Source organism: Nerophis ophidion, linkage group LG02, assembly GCF_033978795.1.
Source record: "Nerophis ophidion isolate RoL-2023_Sa linkage group LG02, RoL_Noph_v1.0, whole genome shotgun sequence".
NCBI classification, from domain to species: Eukaryota; Metazoa; Chordata; class Actinopteri; order Syngnathiformes; family Syngnathidae; genus Nerophis; species Nerophis ophidion.
Window position 1 is genome coordinate 27,169,722 of NC_084612.1, and position 21,177 is coordinate 27,190,898.

Consider the following 21,177-nt stretch of genomic DNA (forward strand, 5'->3'; position numbering starts at 1 on the left):
CGATGACTGTATTATGCTGATAGTATATATTTGTACCATGAATTGATTAAGGTGGACCCCGACTTAAACAAGTTGAAAAACTTATTGGGGTGTTACCATTTAGTGGTCAATTGTACGGAATATGTACTGAACTGTGCAATCTACTAATAAAAGTATCAATCAATCAAAAAAGGAGAAAAAATGGTAATGGAATTCTGAGTGTCATCAAATTTAAGTGCTTGCCTGACCTTTGAGATTAAGGATACATTATCTAAAGATATCCGTCAGAGATTTACCCATAAATAAGTAAGAATGAAATTCACTGTAATTAAAGCGAGACATATATCATTACTGTGTTGTGGCGAGCGTGTGTGCGCACTGTCCCTTTAAGAACAACACCCCGGAAGTAAAGCGGTGCTGTTGTGCTTCCTTTTCCGGTTAGGTCTCCTCGTCGTCGGTAGCGTGGATTTCATCACACGGGCGCACAAAGTGACCAAAAATGAGCGTCCCGGCATTTATCGACATAACTGAGGAAGACCAGGTAACGTTTTGAGCGCCGAGTGCGAAATTGTATTCTTATTCTCACCGTGGATGACCTCAGCGGTTAATAATATTTAGCGAAATTGTTAGCAAGCTATTTAGCTAATATGCTAACCGCATCACCAGCGGTAACCAGAAAAGCGTAACGTGAAACAAGGTAAACAAGTGCCCTCTTTTTCCCCTAATGGCTAGTTGTCATTGTATCCAACCGTCTTTTAACATAAGTTATGTGCATTTTCGTCACACTGTAGGTTGATTGGCAACACTAAATTGGCCCTAGTGTGAGTGTGTGAATGATCTCTATCGGTCTGTGTTGGCCCTATGATGAGGTGGCGATTTGTCCAGGGTAATTGGCCTTAGTGTGTGAATGTGAGTGTGAATGTTGTCTGTCTATCTGTGGTGGCGACTTGTCCAGGGTGTACCCTGCCTTCCGCCCGATTGTAGCTGAGATAGGCGCCAGCGACCCCGAAAGGGAATAAGCGGTAGAAAATGGATGGATGGATAATCCGCCTTCCCCCCGAATGCAGCTGGGATAGGCTCCAGCACCCCCGCGATCCCTAAAGGATGGATTGTATTTAAACGCGCTGTCACATATGTCAACGTTGTTGGGGCAGCTTCGTATGTGAGCTACTTTTCCGTGTTTTTAGTTCGTTAAGACAGTGGTTCTTAAATGGGGGTACGCGTACCCCTGGGGGTACTTGAAGGTATGCTAAGGGGTACGTGAAATTCCTTTTAAATATTCTAAAAATAGCAACAATTCAGAAATCCTTTATTAATATGTTTATTGAATAATACTTTAACAAAATATGAATGTAAGTTCATAACCTGTGAAATATAAATGCAACAATGCAATATTCAGTGTTGACAGCTAGATTTTTTGTGGACATGTTCCATAAATATTGATGTTAAAGATTTCTATTTTTGTGAGGAAATGTTTAGAATTAAGTTCATGAATCCAGATGGATCTCTATTACAACCCCCAAAGAGGGCACTTTAAGTTGATGATTACTTCTATGTGTAGAAATCTTTATTTATAATTGAATCACTTGTTTATTTTTCAACAAGTTTTTAGTTATTTTTATATCTATATTTCCAAATAGTTCAAGAAAGACCACTATAAATGAGCAATATTTTGCACTGTTATACAATTCAATAAATCAGAAACTTATGACATAGTGCTGTATTTTACGTCTTTATCTATATTTTGCAACCAAAAATGCTTCGCTCTGATTAGGGGGTACTTGAAGTACAAAAATGCTCACAGGGGGTACATCACTGAAAAAGGTTGAGAACCACTGCGTTAAGAAGCTAAAGTATGTAACACCATCACTGTTGTGTATTCAGTCATTCATGGGAGCTGATTTATTATTCATAGGCGTCAGAACTCAGAGCCTACCTCAAGTCCAAAGGAGCTGACATCTCGGAGGAGAACTCTGAAGGTGGACTTCACATAGATTTGGCTCAGATCATCGAGGCTTGTGATGTCTGTCTGAAGGATGACGATAAAGGTACGCCTTCTTAATATTTAAAAAAAAAAAATGAAATAAAAAAAAACAACTCCATCTATGTCCTGCACCACTTGTCCTAATAAGCCCATCACAGCTGGCTTTGGGCATGAAGCGAGGTACACTCTGGACAAACTATTAATCGATTTAAACTATTATACAAACATCGGGTCTGGTTCAAATATAGAAATGAGGGTCTTTGATTTGACTTGCTGTTGTACTCTGTCTCAAAGTGTTAACATGCGCTTAATGTTTCCTTACCAATATTGCAATGTTGTCTATTGCCGTTGTTGGTATTTTGTCTATTACAATTGTTCGTATATTCATTCTTTCTACATTGTTGATACAAATTATTGTTACAGTGTAATAATCATTGTTAGTAATGCCACTCTGATACAACGTTTATATTATAATCCTTAAACAAAGTAACAGTGAAACTCAATGAAATAATCACTGAATGGAGAACTGGGGGTGGATTAAATGAATTATCTTCTTCCCAATCCCTTTCAGGCAATACTGGACAATCATGCATTACATACTGTACTTTACCTTTTTCACTATATTAATTTATATTTTGTGTTGTCAACTATGTACTTTTTTTATGTCATTGCCTGAAATAAATAAATGGAAATAAAAAGACTTGTCACCAGTCTATCAAAGGGCACATATCGACAGACTACCATTAACAATTACAATTTAGAAGCTCCAACCTAACATGCATGAATTTGGGATGTGGATGGTGGCCAGAGTACCTAAAAGAAAGCCCATGAAAAGTAGAAAAATGCCCCAAATTTTATTTTCAAATTGAATATAATCTGTTCTAAGGCAGCATGATTAATAGACATCAATATTTTAATTGGTGTGATAATGTCAGACAGATGTTTTTGTTTTTTCTCCATTGTCGTTGGCATTTGAGTGAAAGACATGTTCGCCAATCAGGATTTCTGAGCCTCTTGTTTTTTGCCTCTCGCTTCAAGTAGGGAGAAATAGGTCTCCCTCTGTGAATCGCTCTTAGCACCTGAGCTTGTTTAACAGTAAAATACGCTGTAAGCTCTCTTTTCAGTCATTCACAATCGTTGTCTCGGTGGGCAGAGACAGAAATTACACTGAGGCATACAAGGAATTAAGCAAAGAAACTAAAATTAGGAGGAAACATTTTGATTACAAATCCAAGTGCTTTGTTCTAGAAATATTTCAGCTTCAAATGAGCCCATCAACAAATGAGTGAGATTTCCGTGATCATGTGACGGCAGTAAACAAAAAGACGACGTCCGACCTAGTTTTTCCTAGTTGGAAAACAATGCACTTTAAGATGTTAAATATCATTATTATTATATTAAGTTACATTTTTGATCACAGAAATTAGCCCATGTAATTTTTTTTTTTTGATAACCGTTATTTATCTTCCAATACAGTAGAATGGTAAATATTTCTAGAATAATGAGAAATGGTTACTTGCATTATCATTATAAATTATAATTACATTACATAATGATCACTATAGTTTGTATCAATTATGTATTCAGTTTACAAGCATAATGTCGACAAAAGTTGAGTCTGTCTGCTTAAGGCCAAATATTTTTCAAAGTAAATTATTGCATATTATTCCTATGTATATTGTTTTGAGACAATAATATGTTTGATGGTTTTGAAGTAACTTGTCTTCCTTCACTGTGTATTTTCACTGTTTTATGCATTTTTATGTAAAAAAAAATCGCAAACAGAATCGTAATTTTGGAGAGAAAAATCGTAGTTTTTTTTTCTCAAAATTGTGCAGCCCTAATCTGTTACATGGATACACTTAGCCTCTTTATTTACATGTGGACATTCTCTGTGTTTTGCTCTGCAGATGTGGAGAGTGTGATGAACAGCATCGTATCGCTGATGTTGATCTTGGAGACAGAGAAGCAGGAATCTCTCATTGAGAGTTTGTGTGAGAAACTGGTCAAGTCTCGTGAAGGAGAGCGACCTTCACTTAGGATGCAGTTGTGAGTCCTTTTCTCCACTTCTATCATTTTGAAATCATAAGCTGCTGTTGACATACAAATCATCATCTTATGATACATTAGATTTAAAAAAGATTACTTAGAGAACACAATACGCATCTTAGGGGTAAGGCATTTATTATTTTATTCTGTTATTCTATTAATATATTGCCACTGTTATTTAGTGAATTCCTGTACCCCTTTACCTTCATTTTCTACCCTTTTGTTTGTTATATTTGAGTTGGGCTGTTTATTTGCCAAAATAATTGAGTAGAAATGCTACTGTAGACTCTCTTCCTTTACTGCCACCACTTCAAGCGGGGTGCAAATCCACATATCCCGGATTGAGAGTTAAGTGTGCTACCCACTAGGCTAAAAGTCCAAGCTGCTAACTCTTTGAAGTTGTCAGGGGGTGAGGTTTACCAACGTTCATATGGCCCAGCCACACTGGCTGGCCTTCGTTACGCTATATACAGCAAGCATATACAACTTTTTAAAATTTAAAAAGTAACTGTTTAATGCATAGCAACTTAACTGATAACTGCAGTATTTTCTGATGTGTCCTGTGAGTCCAGTTGTAGTATTTTAAATAAGACTTTGCTGGCAAACTTCAGTTTTTTCCAATGTAATGTCCGTATTTTAAATATATAATTGGGTGCTACCTTTACGTTCCAGGTTGAGTAACTTGTTCCATGGTATGGATGAAAACGCTCCAGTCCGATACACAGTCTTATGCAGCCTCATCAAAGTGGCAGCTGCCTGTAACGCCATCACCTTCATCCCGACTGACCTCGATCAGGTAAATAAATTCAGAAATCAGAAGCTATAGTTAGATGTTTTTGCCTAGAGTTTCAGTTTTATTAGTTGCTGTACTGCACACCCTTTTGAATCATACTTATTCTGTTGATCAGGTGGCCAAGTGGATAGTCGACTGGAATTTGAATATAGAGAAGAAGCACACTCTCTTGAGGCTGGTGTATGACGCACTGGTGGACTGCAAAAAAAGGTAGCTGAATAGTTGCTCGTAAAAATACAATAAAATGTCGCCATATGGATAAAACACGCAACCCTGACCGAGAGTTCTAAAGGCTGGTGTGTTTTATTTTCCCTTTAAAAATAAAATTACACATCAAAATGAGGAAATGCAGCGAAAAGCATAATGAAACGTATAAATGAAATGTTGGTACTAATGGCTAATAACACAACCAAAACACACTTTGTCCTTAAGTATATAGAAGCATTTTTTAACGTTGTGTAGTAATATATATGTAAATGGGGTGGAGTACAGGTAGCATATTTTCAAGGTTGGCAGGTTTGATATTGGTTAATTCACAGTGACATTTCCAAGAGGTACTGTATGTGATGTAACAACATGTTTTATTAAAGTGGTCTTCTAGAATTACATTGTATCATACAAAGAACTGTTAGGTCCTTTTTTACCTCTCGCATGTCACTGGAAAGTATTCAATAACCGTCTTTTAATTTACAGCGAAGCTGCAGCCAAAGTGATGGTGGAGTTGCTGGGAAGTTACACAGAGGACAATGCTTCACAAGCACGTGTTGACGCACACAGGTGAATTTAGACCCTTCTCCTCGTAGTCATTTATCGTCACATCTGCATCTACGTCCTCATTTACCTTTACCTCTGTGTGTCTGTGTGTCTTGTTTTTAGATGCATTGTGCGGGCCCTCAAAGATCCTAACACCTATCTCTTTGACCACCTGCTTACTCTCAAACCAGTGCGCTTCCTGGAGGGAGAGCTCATCCATGACGTGAGTGTTAAAAGTACAAATTTGGATTTATTTTAGTAGGTATAGCCATTCCATTGTGGAGACAAATAATATTGCTAACTTAAGTTGTGTTTTATCATATTGGCATACATTTTGTACACAATAAATGCAACATGATGTTGACCATGTCACTTTTTTCCCCTATTTGTTTTACAGCTGTTAACCATATTTGTGAGCGCAAAGCTAATATCATATGTCAAGTTTTACCAGAATAACAAAGACTTCATTGACTCTCTAGGTAAGTACATTGATTATACTGTATGTTGTCAAGCACACAGTAATAATATTAAAGAGTTTCATGGACACATTGAAATGAATAAAAGATTTAAATGCGGTGGTATCTCAACTATTTGTAGTACTATTTGAGATTGAGCGTTTATAATTTGAGCTACAATCTTCCCTGCCGCTAGATGGCATAGCAAATGCCACAGTGAACGCAGCAAAATCTGCGCAAACACATTCGGTTTTATCATTAGCTTATAGCTAGAGATCGACATATCTTTGTTTTACAACCATTGAAAATCAAACCTTCAGCAGCGGTCTAGCTTCCACAGCCGTCCAGCTGGTTAGCTCCTCCACGGACCACAGCTCAGTTTATTGCGCATGCCTGAAGCAGCTCCGGGTGTACAGGGCGGTCTGTCGGTCTGCTGCGCTACAAACCGGCGGTGTCTTTAATCCCACTGCCGTACAGTACAGCCTGATGTGATAGTAGCCTAAACCTCCCAACACATTGCCTGAAAAGCGTCCACTCTTCTCCTTCACTACACTGATTTTGGGAGATAGTATAACTAAGAATATCCGCTGCTGTCCAAGCCTTATTGACGTGCCATCCTTTGATAAATCTGCTCTTTTTACGTTTGACCCCAGTTCGAAACATTTTTAGTCTGTTCTAAGTCCTGTTCAGTCTGCTGGCCGAGGTCAATACTTTACATTATCAGGGCTCGAATTTAACCACGGCAACCGCAGCATTTGTCGCGACCGCCCTTGTGACTTGCAGTAATACCCTACAAAATTGACCATCACTGATGGCAAGAACATGGTGTGACCGCCCTTGACTTTTTGCTTGTCAATTGACTAGGGATGTTACGATAAACGGTATAATGATAAACCGCGGTAAAATTTCCAGACGGTTAGTAAAACTGTTTAATTTTTTAAATTACTGAAAAGACATTATTTATTATTGCATTGTAGGCAACTGCTCACTTCCTGAATACTGATGCGCCGCAGCATCTGTGCATGCGCACTTGAGTCGCTCGGCTCGGGAGACACGGCGGCGGCTTCATGGACTTAGCATTGAAAATGTTCCTTCCGAGTTAACGGAGCTGATCGCTTCATTTCAAACGCGTGTACTTCCGCGGAGTCTCGGTGTGCGATTAACAGCGCTATGCTATTGGAGGAAAAAACAAATTTGATGTTGCAGTTTCATTTTGAACGTGCAGCTAGCGTCATCCGTTACGATGCAGCAGACGATGTGTCAGGAACGTTGCAACAACTTCTTTTATAATGTCTTAAGTTTTTTTACTGGGATGTTTACTCGTCCTTTATTTAACTGCTAGCTTTATAAGTGTTCAAGTAACATCAATACTAGCTAAAATTGAAAGCAGGCTGAGTTGTCAGTGAGGCACAAAGTTTATGTGTTAGATGTGTGAGTTAACACCCCTTATTTTTGTTGGCCAAACTTCCGCACTGAAGTACAAGGTTGTTGAAGAACATAGCTTGTTTATTTGAATTTATCTTCATTAGTCAGACTGCTTTGTGTTTTATATTGATATCAAAAAAGTAAACATGTTTTTGACATTAGTTGTGTTTCTTTATTCCACAAAGTAATTACTTTAAAGGCCTACTGAAACCCACTACTACCCAACACGCAGTCTGATAGTTTATATATCAATGATGAAATATTAACATTGCAACACATGCCGATACGGCCTTTTTAGTTTACTAAATTGCAATTTTAAATTTCCCGGGAGTTTCGTCTCAAGAACGTCGTGTAATGATGACGTGTACGCAAGACGTCACAGATTTTTAGGAAGTATGAGCGCTACGCACACAAACAGCCAAAAGTCGTCTGCTTTAACGGCATAATTGCACAGTATTTTGGAGAACTGTGTTGCTGAATCTTTTGTAATTTGTTCAATTAATATTAGAGAAGTCAAAGTAGCAAGATGGAGTTGGGAAGCTTTAGCCTTTAGCCACACAAACACACAGTGATTCCTTGTTTAAAATTCCTGGAGATGGAACTTTACTATGGATCACAGCGTGGTCAAGCAAACATGAACACGACGGAATGTCAACCAGCAGGTTTCGGTGAGAAAATTGTGGTTAAAAAGTCGCTTCTTACCGGAGAAAAGCTGGGCTTGTGCCGTCCATAAAGCTGCCGTCGACTCCCCTGAGACACTGGTGTCAAGACACCTGTGGACAAACCCTTCCGACTATCAGGTACTGTTAAACTCACTATAACACTAGCAACACAATAGAAAGATAAGGGATTTCCCAGAATTATCCTACTAAATGTGTCTAAAAACATCGGAATCCGTCCCAATGCAATCGCGTTTTTTTTAAACTTTTTTTTTTTTTTTCTAGTCCGTCGCTATCAACATCCTCAAACACAAATCTTTCATCCTCGCTCAAATTAATGGGGAAATTGTCGTTTTCTCAGTCCGAATAGCATTTTTTGTTGGAGGCTCCCATTATAAACAATGTGAATAAATGTGAGGAGCCCCCACACATGCGACGTCATCGTCTGCGACTTCCGGTAAAGGCAGGGCTTTTGTCTTAGCACCGAAAGTTGCGAACTTTATCGTGGATGTTCTCTACTAAATCCTTTCAGCTAAAATATGGCAATATCGCGAAATTATCAAGTATGACACATAGAATGGACCTGCTATCCCCGTTTAAATAAGAAAATCTCATTTCAGTAGGCCTTTAATAATCATTCATGTGACAGCATTTTGTTAATGTTTTATGGTGTATAATTGATTCCTATACGACAGATTTCTGCTCATATGCTCAATGGATCTGTCCTGATACAGCATGTACTGTACATGTACCGGTACATGTGTGTATGTAACTTAAAAAATACCTGTCTGTGAAAATGTAAAAATAGAGATAAAGGCGTCATGTAATAAAATAATCTGGCACAATCTGAAATATATATATCTAGAACCTAGAGCATTTTTATCAGATATTACAAATTACATGATTGCGTCGTGTTTCCATTAGACTTAGACAAACTTTAATGATCCACAAGGGAAATTGTTCAACACAGTAGCTCAGTTACAATGATGGAGAGTGTAAGGATGGAAATGACAATGCAGGTATAAATAGACTAGAAATAGCAATATAAAATATAACATATCTGTGAATATATACAATATATACTTAATGTGTACAGTATATTATATATACAGATATATTATGTCTATAACATATAAACAATCTATACCAATTACCATGTACAATATTACAGTATATGTGGCGGCCCCAGCATAAAATAGAGAGTAAATCAAGCAGAAAATAGAATTAGTGAATAATCATCATTAATATTCGAGATTTCAATATTGATAAAATTAATCTTAATTATTATTTTGCCCATAACTGTGCCGTCCTATGTGTAAGACTAGACTCATATATGAACACTATTTTTGTCTATGTGGACCAAAAGTACAGTTACGTCTTATGTCAAAAGAATGCCTTATTGCAAATGTTTCACATTTATTTTTATAAATTTATAGTGTTTTGTTTCTGCCATATTACTTTGTTTATAATGCTTGTGTTGCTTTCATTTGCATATTGAACTTTCTACTTGAGATACATATATACACTTTTAATGTGTTTTAGTTTTTTTAGAAATACAACTTGTTTAAAGGATTGCAGTATAAGTAGTTTTTGAAAATTTTGAGCATATTTAAAATTACTGTTATAATAATAACTGTGATTTGTAATTTTCATACCGTGACATCCCTATAATAGACAATAGTAACGTAATTGTTTTATCAAATAAATTGATAAAAACCCCCCGACATAACTTTTTTTCTCACATTTTTAACTGTTATTGGTATAAACAACGTCGGCGCAGCCATTTTGGAAGAGTGTGTCAAAGATAACTGACAACAAGAACAGCCAAGTTATTCTGAGATTTTCCGAGAGATACAATAGTTTCATCAGGGTGTGGAAAGACGTGTTTAGGTCAGGCATATGTCCCTGGGACCAACCAAAATGGAACCCCTGCCTCGAAAGAAAATAATGTTTACCTAGGTGCCCTAAAATATGAACCGTCCTTTAAGGTAACACTTTCCTTGACCTTAAAAAGTTAAAATTCGAGGCCAGCATTATTATTTCATTACTAAATTAAACTTCTGTAGTTTTTTGTACTGCTGTTTTTTCAAACAATATTTATTTTCTAAAACTTTGTTTTTCTTTATAGAAGGCATGTTTGCATGTTACATTGTGCCGTTTTGGGAGGGCAAAGCTTAGATTAAACTCAATTAAATTAATTTCAATTGGTGAGGCTTATTTGAGATGCGAGTGTTTTGAGTTTAAAACTCGATCATAGAACACATTGAGCTCATTAGTTGAGGTATCATGCACTAGCAAAACAAAGTTGTAGATAAAAGATCATGTGATATTATGAGGGAAAAATAATTTTACGAGAATGAAGTTGTAATCATTAGAGGAGAACTTTTGAGAATACACAAATCAGTTTTAATCTGTAAAAATGTGTGATTGTGTCATTGATTTGACCCAGATCATCAACACACAAAGCTTCCACCAATTTAGTTTTTCTTTACCTTTTTAATTTTAAAACATTCTGAACTCAAATGATGCTGCTGATTTGGTTTACAAGACTATGACCTTTTTAAGAAGAAAAACTGTAAACAATCATGTTTTTGCTTCAAATGCCAATGTAGATGAAAAATTAACATATTTAAACTGATGGAGATAGTCCAATTTTAACAATCTGCTCCTGGAACTGTTTGGCATTTTTAAAGAGGGAAAAGAAGAGAGAACATTGTCTTTTTTCAAATTATTTTTTTTTTTAACTTTTCATACATACAGACTCTATTTTTATACAAATCACAGCTTTTTAAAACAAGCTGTTTTTAAAAAAAAATATTGAGCCAGCTTACAGCCAGCCGTCAGTTGACTCGGAAGTGGAATGTGCACACATCAGCAGCAATGTGGCTGGCCCTCACCAGTGCAACTTCAGATGAAATTACATACGTGTATGGGATGCACTCCCCCAAATGTGCCGTGGTGTTTGTGTTAATAAGTACAATCCTTTACTGTGTTGCTCTTTCATGTAGAAGTAATCATCACTGGGGAAACTCCCATAGTCAAGAGTAATGGCCTGTGACAGTTTAGTGTCTAATGATTCCTGTTTCACATTTTCCCCACAGGCCTCGTACACGAGCAAAACATGGCCAAGATGCGTCTGCTCACGTTCTTGGGCATGGCGGTGGAATTCAAGGAAATCTCCTTTGAGACCATGCAAGAGGAGCTGCAGATTGGAGTGGAAGACGTTGAGGCTTTTGTCATTGATGGTAAAGGAGGTTCATGCATTCTCATGCACCTGTAACAAATGCTCGGCGGTGAAATTGTGCAAATAACATTTTGTAAGTAAAGTAGTGTCCTGATAGGACAGAGTCACGCTATTTAAAAACTTATTTTGGGGCTTAGCATGCCAACAGTAACCCTCACAATACTGCCGGTGCTAACCAGTAGCCACAACAACAACAAAGGACGCATATGTACAGTAAACAATACCCTTTGGTTGGGCATCGTTTGAATATGGAAGGATTCTTACTCCATTTCTCAGTTTTGATTCCGGTTGTTTTAGGAGACCGGGTCAAAATCTACTACGAATTTCTCATGAGGCTCTTTTCAACCAGTATATAAATGTCAGTCTTTCGAACTTGAATATAAATGTCATCAAGTTTCTCTCCATGGGAGTGCACTTTCACATAAATGTCCAGGGTTTCCCGCAGCGCCACCGCCTAAACTGAAGTCTATTTTTTTTTTTCCTAAGTTTTTTTTTGTTTGTTTTGTCCTGTCCAGCTTCTCAGGCAAATCATGTAGTTGATGTAGATGCCCATATCGGCTGTTCAGATTTACTTTGCAAAAGAGAAGTGTAAGATACTTCTCTTGTTGCCTTTTTGTATTTGACTTTATTAAATGTATTTATATTACCATTTGATGCTAAACTAAAGTTTTAACCAACTGCTCCACTTAGTTCTGCCTCTGCCTCTGTTAGTACGTCTCTGCAGCATCCAGCATTGTCCCACCCACAGAACCATCTGATTAGTTACACGCAGAGCGGTAACAGACAATCAGCAGTGTGTATTTAGAGCGCATGTAACAGCCAATCAGCAGTGCTTATTCAGAGCACATGTAACAGCCAATCAGCAGTGTGTATTCAGTGAGGAGAGACGGTGCGGGTTAGCAGAAAGGTGAGCATAATGCAGCGGACTCTCCCCAATTGATAATAAAAACCTCCCAGTCAACTACTAGTAACATCACGATGAGCCCTTTGACGTTCTAGAAATATAAGCGGTAGCTCAGTTCGCTCACAGTTCTTTAGTTGAAGGCTAATTAGCTTTTAGCGTAACGTTAGCTTATTTTGCGGTGTGTTCGTGCATGTGTGTTACGGACAGCAAAGCCCTGTGTCTGAGAGAAAGACGAGCATTATTGACCTACATTCAACAACTAAGTTATTTCACTTAACCTTTTTCTGTGTTGAAGCAGCAAAAAAGGACATGTTAAATGAAGAGTTTCTGTCTCTGATAGTTGATATAATAATGTAACTGCATCTTAAAGGCTATATGAACTCCATGGTGTTCAGGGATGAATAGTCTCTCCTGTTGCTATTGTACTATTTTTTTCTGCTATAGTTTAAAAGTTAAAGTAACAATTATTGTCACACACACACAAGGTGTGGTGAAATTATTCTCTGCATTTGACCCATCACCCTTGATTACCCCCTGGGAGGGGAGGGGAACAGTGAGCAGCAGCGGTGGCCGTGCCCGGGAATCATTTTTGGTGATTTAACCCTCAATTCCAACTCTTGATGCTACATTAATCATGAGTAATGTAGCAGCCGAGTTTTGAATGGCAGGGTCCCTGCTATCACATGTTGATAAAAATATAACATTTACATTATAAAAATCAACAACAGGCTTCCCAAATGCTGTAATAAGTTAAGCATGATGAGTTGAGCATGTGTCAGCACTTTTAACTCTTTTTTTTTTTTTTTTTTTCAAACGCTTATTTACAGTAAGTCATTAATTTGACTTGGTCATTATTTTGACTTAGTAAATATTGACTTACAAAGACAAAATAATGACCAAGTCAAATTAGTGACTTACTGTAAATAAGCGTTTGAAAAAAAGAGTTAAAAGTGCTGACATATGCTCAACTCATGCTTAATTTATTACATCATTTGAGAAGCCTGTGGTTGATTTTTAATAATATAGTAAATATTGACTTACAAAGACAAAATAATGACATACTTAGTACCTCAGGTAACTAGGACTGTTTTGTGTTTTGTTTTTACTTAACGAAAACAATATCAAGATATATATCGTATATTGCCATTCAGCATACGGAGCTGAAAACACAACCAAAAATTGTAGGCTTCTTCACGCGCACCTTCCCCGTCTGTCCGCTTGTCCCGGGCGATACCCCCTTCTCCCTGGAGAGACACCACCTTAACTAAAGAATGTTCTGGGGGAAACACTGATGTCACTTTCTTTTTCAAAAATAAATACAACAACAATTACACATTTGTAGTTGTTTGTGTTAGAGATAGGGATGTTCCAGTCTGGGTATTATGCTGTTGATTCCAATACCAATCATCCATGAGTGAGATGGACCCATACAATCACATGTATTTAACTGTATTTTTTATTTGTATATTGTGAGTGCTATTGACAGTTCAACTATATCAACACAATATTTTTAACTAGTTTCTTGTTTCCTTTTCTTATATACAGTTATTTAAGCTAAACAAAGGCGATTGTATACAATAACAAGACAAAATCCAAAAATTATATTCACCTCTCATTGAAATCCTTCTTTTTTTGCCCTCAAAGTACTCCTGTTTCTTGGGAATTATTCCCTGAGTTTGTAAACACTAACAAAAACAACCAAAACAAATAAGATTTGGGGAAAATCAAAATGTCTGCAGTGATCATTTTCTGATGCTACAATTGGGATCAATAGGTCTTCACCTTACGTGTACGCATGGCAATGGCCACGAAACAGAAACTCGGCAGCGCAAAAGTTGTTATATTATCTTGTACTCTTATTAATTTCCTGTTAATATTTGCTTGCTTTCTGCTGTAACGCAGTTCCATCTCAACTTTTGGATGTTTACTAATCACTTATTTCTTCTGTTGTTTCTAGCTAGCTTAGCAATTAGTTTACCTGCACCTGCTTGATTTTTTGTCTGTATGTACCATGTTAAGCCTCGTCCTCCAGTGATAACGGTTCTTGGAAGTGTAGCTGTTTACTTGCCACAATGGATGATTATCCACTTAGGGGAGCGTCTCCACCCTGTGTATAGAGATAGACAATTAGCTGTTACCCCCCTCTGCGGCAGCTGGTTCTTCCGGTTGACAGACTATTCATCTAATATAGGAACCACCATTTAAAAATTTAGACGGTTCCGGAATGTAAGTACACATTCCATTTGATGCTCTATGCCCAAATTACAACAGCAAGTGATTAAGTTAAATGATAGTCACACACACACTAGGTGTGGTGAAATTACTCTCTGCATTTGACCCATCCCCTTGTTCCACCCCCTGGAAAGTGAGGGGAGCAGTGAGCGGCAGCTGCCGTGCTCAGGAATCATTTTGGTGATTTAACTCCCAATGCCAACCCTTGATGCTGAGTGCAAAGCAGAGAGGTAATGGGGTCCCATTTTTATAGTCTTTACTATGACTCGGCCGGGGTTTGAACTCACGACCTACCTCTAACCTCAAGGCCACTGAGCAGGCTACGTGGCCTGGGCAAATTGATTATATATATATATATATATATATATATATATGTATATATATATATATATATATATATATATATATATATATATGTATATGTGTATATGTATGTATGTATGTTAGGGCCGGGCGATATTGGCTTTTATTAATATCGCGATATGTTTATGACATATTGCGATATACGATATATATTACGATATTTTGCCTTGGCCTTGAATGAACACTTGATGAATAGAATCACAGCAGTATGATGATTCTATGTGTATACATTAAAACATTCTTCTTCGTACTGCATTAATATGTGCTCATTTTATACTTCCATGCAGAGAGGGAAATAATAACTTAGTCAATTGACCAAAACTGCATTTATTAAAAACTCTTCGTTCTCTCACGGGTGACTTTTTAAATGAAAGAACAAATTAATAGTGTTGCTACCTTTTTGTAGTAACACTTCTGCGGCATACTTTCCATTGATTGATTGATACTTTTATTAGTAGATTGCACAGTACAGTACATATTCCGTACAATTGACCACTAAATGGTAACACCCGAATAAGTTTTTCAACTTGTTTAATCAATTCATAGTACAAGTATATACTATCAGCATAATACAGTCATCACACAGTTTAATCATTATAGCATATACTTGAACAGCATATTGCTGTTGTCTGCTGAATATCTTCCCACTTGAAGCCAAACCAACGCCAGATGATAAACCCCCTCTTTATGTTGGGCATTTATTGTTCTTCCTCCATTTGTGATAAGTTTCGCACCATCTCGCTCTTGTAATGTCACAAGCTCCGCTTGCTCGACCTGGCTCAGCTAACGTTAGCCATGCTGCTACCTCGCTGATCGGCGAGAGCTATGATGCTAGACTCGCGAGAGTATGTGACATATGTAAGAAGGCGGGCTTGTTTTCCGTATCTGTCAGAATGAGAGACGAGGAGTGAGAAACGCCTGTTGTGTAATGCCTGCAGCTAAATGCAACTCGACCTGCCTCAGCTAACGTTAGCCATGCTAACGTTAGCTCTCGGCGAGAGCATATGACGCTAGACGCGCGACAGTATGTGACGTATGTAAGAAGGCGGGCTTATTTTACGTCTCTGTGAGAAGGACAGACGAGAAGGAATGAGAAACGCCAGTAATGTAATGCACGCAGCTTAAAGCAACGATGTGAGAACATATAATCAAATATTATGATATAGTCATTTTCTACCTGCGATATATTTTATATATCGATATATGCCCCAGCCTTAATATATTATATATATATATATATATATATATATATATATATATATATATATATATATATATTTGAATTTTTGCATTTTTTATTTATATATATATATTTTTTTTTGTATGTGTGTTGTAAACAACTTCCTGCACTCTTTAACTTATTTTTGTGTGCAGACTTTAGCGCATGATGTTTATTCATTTTTTTTCAGCTGTCCGGACCAAGATGGTATACTGCAAAATTGACCAAACACAGCAAAAAGTCGTTGTCAGGTAAGTGACAACAGTTTACCCAAATACCGTATTTTTCGGATTATAAGTCGCTCCGGAGTATACGTCGCACCTGCCGGAAATGCATAATAAAGAAGGGAAATATGTCGCATTTTGGGGGGAAATTTATTTGATAAAATTCAACACCAAGAATAGACACTTGAAAGGCAATTTAAAATAAATAAAGAATAGTGAACAACAGGCTGAATAAGTGTACGTTAAATGACGCATTAATAACCAACGGAGAACGTGCCTGGTATGTTAACGTAACATATAATGGTAAGAGTCATTCAAATAACTATAACATATAGAACATGCTATACATTTACCAAAGAATCTGTCACTCCTAATCGATAAATTCGATGAAATTTTCTTCCTCGATGTCGCTTCTAAACAACTCTGCTAACTCCAAAAGTAAGCGCCGCTTCCTCTTGTCGTTTTCTGCTGCATATTTCACCACACCCAGCTTGTAATCTGCAGTACATTATTTCCTATTCCGTCCAATTTTTGTTCAGCCCTTCTCAATTTTTATAGGTTACCGCCAACGATGAAATGATCCATTTTAATAGCTAGAGCAGTAGCATATAGCAGTTAGCATTCCATGACCCACAATGCACTTCTGCCATGACCCTCCCCCGCCGAATTCTTATTGGTTGACGTGTGTGTGACGATCGCTGACATTTTCTTCGTCTCTTCCGCGAATGAGATAAATAATATTATTTGATATTTTACGGTAATGTGTTTATAATTTCACACAGAAGTCCCTCCGGAGTATATGTCGCACCCCCCGCCAAACTATGAAAAAAACTGCGACTTATAGTCTGAAAAATACGGTACTCTTTTTTTTTTTTTTTCAGGTTAGTTAAAGCTTATAAAAGTTGTGTAGTGATAGCAGACAATCCAGTCTTAGTGAGTCATGTTCAATTTGCTTTTAATATCATGTAAGTAAGTAAAACGTTTTGCAACACCCCTCTCACACTTTAAGAAATGCTTTAAACTTTTGTGGCACATAGTTATCAGTTAACCTGACTCTCGCCAGATCATTGTCGTTCGCTGAGCTGCACACATGAATCTGGGAGTCCTCAATAGGAGATGTATTTCAGGCGGCCTTGTAAAAAAATCATTGTATGTGATTGGATAAACCACTTGTCCGTTATTTTGAATGACGTGCTACTTCAACCACTCCCCTTGAAATCAACCCGTGATGCTGATGAGAGCGGCGCTGGGAAATCCAAACCCGGTCGGAAGAAGAGCCAAAACATCCTTGCCACCAATAAATGTCTTGAAAACCGTTCTCTGTTCATCTTTTAAATAATTTAAATAATAATTGATGTCGCAAAACAGTTGCAATAGCAGAATCAATGTCAGCACACAACTCTGCGCTTTGTGCCGCCATTGTTGTTTGAATCAGTCGCTTCGGTGCAACGTCACATCTATGAAATCCCGCCCAGCAATCCTGATTGGTTCATTATTTTTTGCTATCTGAAAGGAGTTTGCAATTCCCTCAAGCCCAGACCCTTGTGTTGAGCTCAGCGAACTACAAGGGTCTGGCGAGAGTCAGGTTAGTTATCAATGTCTGTAATAATACATTGTTTGACAAGCTAAACAAATCATATATCTGATGTTGAGTGCAAGAAGTACAATTGAACATTTTCAGCCCTTGTACAGAAGTTCACATAAATGACAGACAATGCGAATGTTACAGGAGAGGTTTGAATTTGAAAGTTGATTAACTTTAGAATTATGTCTTATCAAAAAATTAGGGATGGACAATAATCTAAACAATAGACAATATCCTAAAATCTATATTGCAATATACATTGCAGCATTCTGCGATAATGATATATTATTAGGAAACCGCCAAATCTATATGCAAGTTGGAAGCCAATTTGAGTCTGGCTTTGTGGTGGTTGGAGCCATGACAAACTCACATGTTGAAGTTTGGGATGCATTGGATTAGTAAACATTTGTTATAAGTTTGAGAAAAAATGTGGGCGAGTGCTCCTTGGCACAGGATGATAGTATGCAGACATAAGTGTAGTAAGTACGATACCGCATGCTTGCCCCATATGCGAAGGTCTGCAGTAGGTGTACGTAAATGACAATTGTTCTTATTCATTGAATTATTAAGCTTAAATACTATGGAAAAAAGCAATTGATAACAAGAAAACAGGTCATGTTGTAGCAAGTTTATTCTAAAAAAGAATAAACAAATAACAAATGAGACATCATCCATCAACATCATGCATCATTACATAAAAGTTTGATATACGTGACTGTTAAAGGTTTCCGCCAGACTGCCAATAAACCTGTGGCGGTGGGGTTGTGGTCATCATGATGTCATTGAGTAATTGGCAAAACTTGCTATGAAGATATTTGTTTCTTTAAAAATGCTATAAAAAAAATTAAACAGGTTTAAAAACAAAACACTATTGTTTTTTGGGCCACTATAAACAAGTTTGACTATACAAAATTAGGTTATGGGATGTAGGGCTCGAAAGTGAGACATGACAACGCAATGCTTCATAGTTCTAACTGCATTTGAATAGCATCTTTACATTGGGATAAATGCAACCCAGTGTCCTAAAGTTTTTTTTTGGTTTGTTTTTTTTAACAAATTCTAAATATGTCACAAATGTGCGGCATCAATAACTGTCACAATGGTTGTAATGGTCACTTCAGGACATAAAGAAATTGGTGGGATTTGCGTCATTTCGGGTGGAAAAGCAAAGCTTAGGAACCGAGCAAAGTAACAGGGAACAAATGCCTGGAATATATCCAGGTTTTCCGCGGGGTATTAAAAAGCATTAAAAGTGATTAAATGGATTTTGCAAAAATTAAGGCCTTAAATGGCATTTAAAAAAATAGATATCCAGATGCATTAAAACTGTTTATACAATTGTAAGGCCGTGCCAATAATAATAAGTTAATCAATCGAAAGGTAAAAGAAAATGAACTCAGTAAATTTCAATACATTGCTTTGTCTGTGTGTTTCTTTTCTTCGGCTGGGGCTTTCAAACAGGACATAGGCGGTCTTGTAAAAGTCGGTCTCAAAGCGTGAAAAGCACTGCCTCATTACGGCAAAATGAAACTGCTTTGGGGGCCCAACCTTTACCATTCTTTGGTGATTGACGGCGTGTAGTCTTTAATTTTGACCCCATGCCATGTTAATGATGAAGTTGAGCTTGTTACATACACAACTCCTTTATTTAAGTCATTTTCAGTTCAACACACATGAGCTACTACCTTGGCTAACATTAGCAAATCTCTCGTGACCTAGGATAGACTACCAAGACAATTCTCACAACAGCAAAAGTGGATTGCTGTCTAACTTTTTAAAACCTAGTTAAAGTTTGTCGATGGTAAACTCAAGGAGGTGTTTCGCAGCGTGTTCAAAGAGACTCCCAACTACAAATCACACATGATATTAGCTAATCAAAGTCGGTCACTAAAGGCAGACGGCAGTTAACGTCAAATTTCTTAGAGTGACCAACAAAGCAACTTCTGCTGCTACTACAAAAAAAAAAAATACAAATACATTCTCAGATGAAACAGTCTTGTGAGCCAATTATAATTCACTCGATAGTAACTGCAATGTAAACTTTTCAGTTACTCAATATTATCATTGTTAAAGGGTTAAAATTTGTCTGTATACAGACAGTTGTAAGTTTTGACTATAATTAAAAAGGGGGGTGGGACATGGCATCCCATTTTTTAAGTGGCATTAAAAGGCATTACATTTGGATTTGATACCTGTAGAAACCCTGATATTAGCCGTACAAAACGACAAACACCCCTTTTTAGGCCATTACCATGTACATTTTGGTGCATTTACGGCACATTCAGACTGGTAAGAATCAAAGCAGGTTTGATTCTGTTTCACATGTAGCATTTGTTAGTTTTTGTCTGTTAAGCGTTAGCTTAAGCTACCGGTGGCGCAGCTACGAACAACGCACAGTAAAAAGCATGTCGTCTGTTTACTTTTTCTCATGGCTAAGCACAAAAAAATAACAAGTATTATCTTTGGAAATGTAACACAGTGATCAAAGTATGTAAAAGTAACAATGGGTTTGTTTTCTTCAGGAGAACCCTGCTTATGAAACAAGGCTGGGGGTACATTACGCATCTTAGACACATAAGAGATTAAAGCCTTAAATTACGCACAATTTGATCAAACGACAACTTTGCATTCTTCACCGGTATTAAAATTGACACTGTTGACAAAATATAGATAAGATTGGCGGCACTTTTACTTGTGCGATCCATTTTAATCCAGTTTGTTGCCTGCTTACACATTGTAAACAAAGCCTTTATCTAACAAATTTGTCTACCCAGCCCCCACAGGTCATTGCAAAATCATGTGGCTTTTTGAGCCCTATTGTCATGGCGATTGTTGAGACTATTAGCCCTATTAGTCACGTTTTTTATTTTTATTCCCAAAACAATGAAGACTTGACATTTTATTGGGAAAAACAAATAAAATAACAATTTTAATTGGATATCACATTGCTGTAATGATGCGAGAGAAAACAATTTTGGACGGTTAAGAAAGTATAATTGAATAGCAAGCATATTTAGTTTTTTAGTCAATAGAAAATGTTGTTTGTCTTCCCCCTCAGTCACAGCACATACCGCACCTTCGGGAAGCAGCAGTGGCAGCAGCTGCATGACTGCCTCAGCTCTTGGAAAGCCAACCTAGCCACCGTCAAGACCAGCCTGCAAACTCTGTCCCCTTCCACCTAAATGTCACCTTCAGAATCCTGGATTCTCTTTCTACACAAATTCTCACACACCCTGAACTGCTTTTATATACATCCAATAAAAGAAACAGTGGAGATCAATTGGAATTTGTTGTATGTTTTTGTTGACC

The 21,177-nt window shown here is 37.3% G+C and overlaps 1 protein-coding gene across 2 annotated transcripts; it reads left to right on the plus strand.

Moving 5' to 3' along the window:
• Nucleotides 1–363: 363 nt before the first annotated feature.
• eif3m (eukaryotic translation initiation factor 3, subunit M) lies at nucleotides 364–21,148 on the plus strand. Of its 2 annotated transcripts, XM_061880536.1 has the most exons (11): nucleotides 364–520; nucleotides 1,895–2,027; nucleotides 3,874–4,012; nucleotides 4,685–4,808; nucleotides 4,921–5,015; nucleotides 5,499–5,582; nucleotides 5,682–5,781; nucleotides 5,956–6,037; nucleotides 11,199–11,342; nucleotides 16,250–16,310; nucleotides 20,927–21,148. In XM_061880536.1, the coding sequence occupies exons 1-11, from the start codon at nucleotides 479–481 to the stop codon at nucleotides 21,048–21,050; spliced, it is 1,128 nt and encodes a 375-aa protein (XP_061736520.1). In that variant the 5' UTR covers nucleotides 364–478; the 3' UTR covers nucleotides 21,051–21,148. The 2 variants fall into 2 exon arrangements, with proteins under 2 accessions (XP_061736520.1, XP_061736529.1); XM_061880545.1 differs by lacking the exon at nucleotides 1,895–2,027 and having other exon boundaries at nucleotides 393–520.
• The last annotated feature ends 29 nt before the right edge of the window (nucleotides 21,149–21,177 follow it).